Genomic DNA, 5,369 nt, shown 5'->3' with positions numbered 1-5,369 from the left:
TTTTTTTTTTATTTAAATGAAAACTATTACTTAAGTAAAATGATAAATAAAAGTAGATAAGTTTAGGTCAGGCGCCAGTCCCTTGTGGCGCATAAGGTTCTAATCTCAATTGCTTTGAGGCTAGGTCCAGATGATTACAGAAAACAACTGGCAAGAACTTTTGACCCCATTTCGCTAGTGCTGAGCAAGAGTAGAGCAGGTCTTCGATGGTTCCTTACTTATCCTCGTCCGTACAACTCCTGCAGTAGTCATCCCAGGCCGCGCCCAGTGGCTATATGTAATCTAAACAGACAATTTCTGTTAAGAACTCCAGTCACTATGCGAACATCTTGCCTCCTTAGGTTAAAATAGAAACTTTGTGCTTTGGGCAATAAAATAAACAAATTTATATGTAAACAAATTATAAAATAAAAGTATAAAAAATAAACAATGAAAATATAAATATACACATACATATATTAGGGTGGTCCTTAAAAATATAAACATATAAATTTTTTATACCGCATCCCTTTATTTTGTTCGACTTACAAAATAAAAACATATACGAAAATTTCAAAATTTTAAACCAATTTATAGATGTCACTTGAGGGTTTGAGAAAAAATTATTTTTGTTTTTAAAAATCGCAAAAATTTTTACTTCAAATTTGATATTATTGAAGCTTATTGGCATATATACAGCCGGTCAATGTTAAAAATTTGGCGAATTTTCGCGATTTGAAAATAGATTAAAATTTTTCAAACTCTGTTAGCGACTCCTTTTTTAATTTTGAAATTTTCGTCGTTGTCTATTTTATACGTATGTAGAACGAAATAAAATATTTTAATGACCACCGTAACATACATATATATATCAAATATAAAAATATAAAAAAATATAAAAACATAAATAAAATGTAATGGCATATGATACATATATAAAAAACTTAAAAAAATACATACATACATGTACTTAGAAAAATTAAAACGAAAAATATAATACGCAAAAAAATTTACACGAAAGAAAAATCAATAATTTTATTTAAAAAAATTAAACATTTATTTCATTTAATATGAAAATACATACCAATCGATTATCATTAGAAGCTTAAAAACTAACAAATTTAAAACTGACTTCTTTCAGTATTCATATGAATACGTAAATATTTACAAAATCACACTTTTGTTGCGCGACTGTATTACATTTAAAGCGATTAGTCAGGACAGAAACAAAATAATATTTTTAAAATAAAAATAATGAAATGCTTAGTAAATGCGAAGAGCACACGTATAAACCGGAAAAAATCTGTACAACGAAATTTAAATTTTAAACTTAAACCAGGTTTAAAAAATTCATGCTAAAAAGAACTCAAAGCAATCAGCAATTCTAACAGAATTGAATTGAATGAAATGATTCAAGCAGCAATCAATAACTCAGTTAAAGCCGATCACTTTCAAAAGCCTCATTCGTCATGCCTTCATGCATAATGGCCGGGCTGTGAGCCGTGGCCACCACCAGCACATTGTTGCCCGTATTCACATTGCCATTCACATTGGTAGGCAGCGGCGCAGATGTAGCCGTCGAGGCCGACACATCAGCTTCAGCGTCAGCACCTTCATTTGCAGTGGTACCAACCTTTTTCTCCTCCTTCGTTGGAGGATTCTTGAGCAACGTCAACAGTGGAGCATAGAGGAAGCATAAAATCGCAATGCCAACCAACATCCATTCGAAGCCGATCGATTTCACGAGTGTACCACTTAGAGCTGGACCCACAGCGAAACCCACACAAAAGGCAACATCACCCAGCGCGTAAACGCTGCCATAAACCGCAGAATGGCGTATGTCCACTAGAAAGCCTAGTTCGGGCATCATTGATGAGTCCACCATGCCAATGGCGAAACCCAAGCCGGCATTGGGTATAATGAGATGTGTAATCGAGGTGGCCATGGGAATCTGTGTGGAGGTGAAGGAAAAATGTTAAAATAGTTTGGAAAGGTACAGGTCGCTACCTGGAAACTCGCTTACCATAATCAAACAACAGCCAATAATAATCAAGCCCAGACAGGCGGCAAACCAACGTCCGATTTTATGTCCCAATGGTCCGAAGAGATTAGTGCCAATAAGATAGCTGATTGAGGCCGGCAGAAAGGCAACACCTTGTTCCCAACGCGTAGCGCCCATATTGTCTACCATCCAGAGTGGCAGAGATGGCTCCAACATCGCAATGCCCATATTCGCAAATGTTATTGAGCCTGTAAAGGTGAAGAAAGCGTGCAATTAGTAACAACATATGCATGTACCTATAAGATATATTTTTTTGTATGCGGTAGTCAGTTCCTACCCGCAGCAATTAGTATGTATGGATCACTGATCAGCGCCTTCAGTGAGGGTGGCTCTGTTTCTGCACGCTGTATAGAGGGTTGCAACATGAACAATTGTAGTAAACCATCGCCTAAAGCCAGCGCTGATAGTATTAGAAATGGTGCTGATTTGCCAACGAATTCATACATGACACCACCAAATGGCGGACCGATGAGCACACCCAATGCCAAGCCGCCCAATGCTACGCCCATTGCATTACCACGTTCCTTATCGTCCGTATAACGATCGGCCAACATACCCATACCCGAGACAGAGGAGCATGATGAGCCGATACCTTGTAAAGCACGCGCAATAAACAGAATCAAATATGAACGGCCAAAGGCGAAGACTAAGTTGAAGAAATGTGAGGATCAGAAATTATTCGCCGACAAAGTAGACCAAGTACTAAATGATAGCTTATACTTACTTATCGTAGATATAAACATGATAACGAAGCCGGCAAACATCGGGATGCTGTAGCCGATTCTAGGGAAAGAATTGATGGAAGAAGCACAATAAACAATTCAGCTGTAAACATTAAGGATAAGCAGTAAACATTAAGGATTTTGCACCGAAGATTGCAGAGGGTCTCTAAAGCCTTAACTGCGCGTTCCATCAACATATATGCTTGTAATCTATCTGAACGTTTAAACTTACTTATGTGTCAGTGGTCCAACGATTGGATTGACTAATAACTGCACGAACGCTTTCGATGCGAATAAGATGCCCACTTCCACGGTCTCACCCACCAGCTCTTGATGTCGCTCTTCCAATTCGCGATAAAAGGTGATGTTATCTGCAAAAGTGAATAAATATCAGTTAGTTAGAAGTAAGGATTAAAGAAGTTGCTTTTAGCTCGATATGAATGGGCACACATCGGATGCCACGATAAACCTTGGACATAAACGATTTGAATGTATCGTTATCTCTCCAGAAAGAAAAATTGAATATATAAATTTTCACGCCAGTACCTACATAGCAACGCATGAAAACGTAAGAAAGTTGTATGCATTTTCACTTCTAAGCATAAATGTCGAACGCGCGCCCACGGATACGCATGCTATGGAGGTCCGCCTTAAGGGCATCTGTTATTCTATGTCCAGTAAACTGGAAAGCCTGCATGGTTACATTGTTGTCTTAATGGGCGGAGGAACACATTGTAGNATGGGCACACATCGGATGCCACGATAAACCTTGGACATAAACGATTTGAATGTATCGTTATCTCTCCAGAGGTGACGTGAATAGGCCTCCAAAATCATGCGACTTCACCCCGATAGACTTTTTCATGTGGGATTTTCTGAACTCGCGGGTCTATGCTAATGATTCGACTGGTGTCATTAAATATAATAGGATGTATGTAACCCAGGCCGTCGCTCAAGCTCAGTGGTTGACATTTTTAGCGATTTTATAGTTCATATTTTATGGCATAAGGATGGCCTCTAAAATAAAATGGAATTCCCTTCATACCTCACACATAGCTTGTTTTATTTCACTTTCGCGGGTCGACCAGAGCTTCCGCTTGAGTAGAGGTCGTGTAATTTTCTGGGTTCGGGAATCTATGTAGTTCGAAAGACTACCCAGCGCTTTCGCTTTGGTAACATGTGTCTGTACTCTGGGACTATGTTAAATATTATTCTAAGCTGAGAACTCGAATTTAGTCGGTTGCTTTCTCAGAAAATGCTCCTTCGGGTTCGATAGACAACCCAAAACTTCTCATATGGATTTATTAGCTTACATTCTTAGCCGAGTTTAAGTATCTTTGTAGTACCCTAATTCGTTCGACAGTCTAGAGCTTCACTTCCTTTAATTTTTTTATTCGTTTTTCGGCTAAAGGCGGCCCTCCATAGCATGTACGTATGTGTGCGTTTGAAAGAAAAATTGAATATATAAATTTTCACGCCAGCACCTACATAGCAACGCATGAAAACGTAAGAAAGTTGTATGCATTTTCACTTCTAAGCATAAATGTCGAACGCGCGCTCACGGATACGCATGCTATGGAGGTCCGCCTTAAGGGCATCTGTTATTCTATGTCCAGTAAACTGGAGAGCCTGCATGGTTACATTGTTGTCTTAATGGGCGGAGGAACACATTGTAGATCGAGGTCTCTGAAATTCAGGGAACCCATACACTGAACCCAATGGGGAGGGTTCGAAATATATTTGCGTTTTGTCGGACAGTCAGGCAACCATGCGGGCACTAAAGTTCCACAAAATAAATTCCCATCTAGTACAAGACCGCGTCAATGTCATAAAAGCTCTTGGAGCCACGAATGAAGTTCTATTAGGAAAGGGACCGGGACATCAGAGACATGATGGCAACGAGAAGACCCTATGCCTGGCGAAACTAGGAGTATTTCGTGGTTCGGAGGCCTTTTGGGAGCCCAACAAAGCACACATTAAGGAAATCATAAATAACTGGGTGGAAAAATGTTCACCAGGCACTGGAGGAAATGTCCAGGGCAGACACNGAATGAAGTTCTATTAGGAAGGGGACCGGGACATCAGAGACATGATGGCAACGAGAAGACCCTCTGCCTGGCGAAACTAGGAGTATTTCGTGGTTCGGAGGCCGTTTGGGAGCCCAACAAAGCACACATTAAGGAAATCATAAATAACTGGGTGGAAAAATGTTCACCAGGCACTGGAGGAAATGTCCAGGGCAGACACGGGCCAAAAGATTTATCTGTCCTTTAAAAGAAGCTTTAATGAAACTACTTAATTTTTCCAGAGAGGACCTTAAAACTCTCACTGGGTACTACACTGAACACAGTTTCCTTCGTTACCACCTCAGCAAAAAGGAATCTTTCTGAAATAAATATTTGTAGCTGTTGTGAGTTGGACGTGGAAACGTCAAACCACATTCTTTGTGAATGTGCTGTTCTTGCTAGGCGCAGACTATCTCATTTGGGTGGTGATACACTTAAACCGTTTGAAATATGGAAGAAACCGCGTTTGGAAGGGCTGGGATAGATAAAAATCCTTCCTATATAGGGCGGAGGGTCAAACTCTTCTTTAATAGTATCGGT

The 5,369-nt window shown here is 39.6% G+C and overlaps 1 protein-coding gene across 6 annotated transcripts in view; it reads right to left on the bottom strand.

Moving 5' to 3' along the window:
• Window positions 1-1,225: 1,225 nt before the first annotated feature.
• Window positions 1,226-5,369, bottom strand: part of Vmat (Vesicular monoamine transporter) — a 76,069-nt gene continuing 71,925 nt past the window's right edge. For 5 of the 6 annotated variants that reach the window (XM_017609806.1, XM_017609808.1, XM_017609805.1 and 2 more), the window contains 5 exons: window positions 2,996-3,134; window positions 2,766-2,824; window positions 2,319-2,687; window positions 2,003-2,229; window positions 1,415-1,930 (listed from right to left, as the gene is read on the bottom strand). In XM_017609806.1, coding sequence (XP_017465295.1) covers window positions 1,415-1,930; window positions 2,003-2,229; window positions 2,319-2,687; window positions 2,766-2,824; window positions 2,996-3,134 — 1,310 coding nt within the window. Of the gene's footprint in view, window positions 1,931-2,002; window positions 2,230-2,318; window positions 2,688-2,765; window positions 2,825-2,995; window positions 3,135-5,369 lie in introns of all 6 variants that reach the window. The other variant, XM_017609810.1, reaches the window with a different exon arrangement.

This window comes from Rhagoletis zephyria, unplaced genomic scaffold (assembly GCF_001687245.7).
Source record: "Rhagoletis zephyria isolate East Lansing unplaced genomic scaffold, Rhagoletis_zephyria_1.1 Rzeph_scaffold_00257, whole genome shotgun sequence".
Lineage (NCBI taxonomy): Eukaryota > Metazoa > Arthropoda > Insecta > Diptera > Tephritidae > Rhagoletis > Rhagoletis zephyria.
The sequence above is the reverse complement of the archived record's forward strand: the minus strand, read 5'-3'. Positions and strand labels throughout refer to the sequence as shown.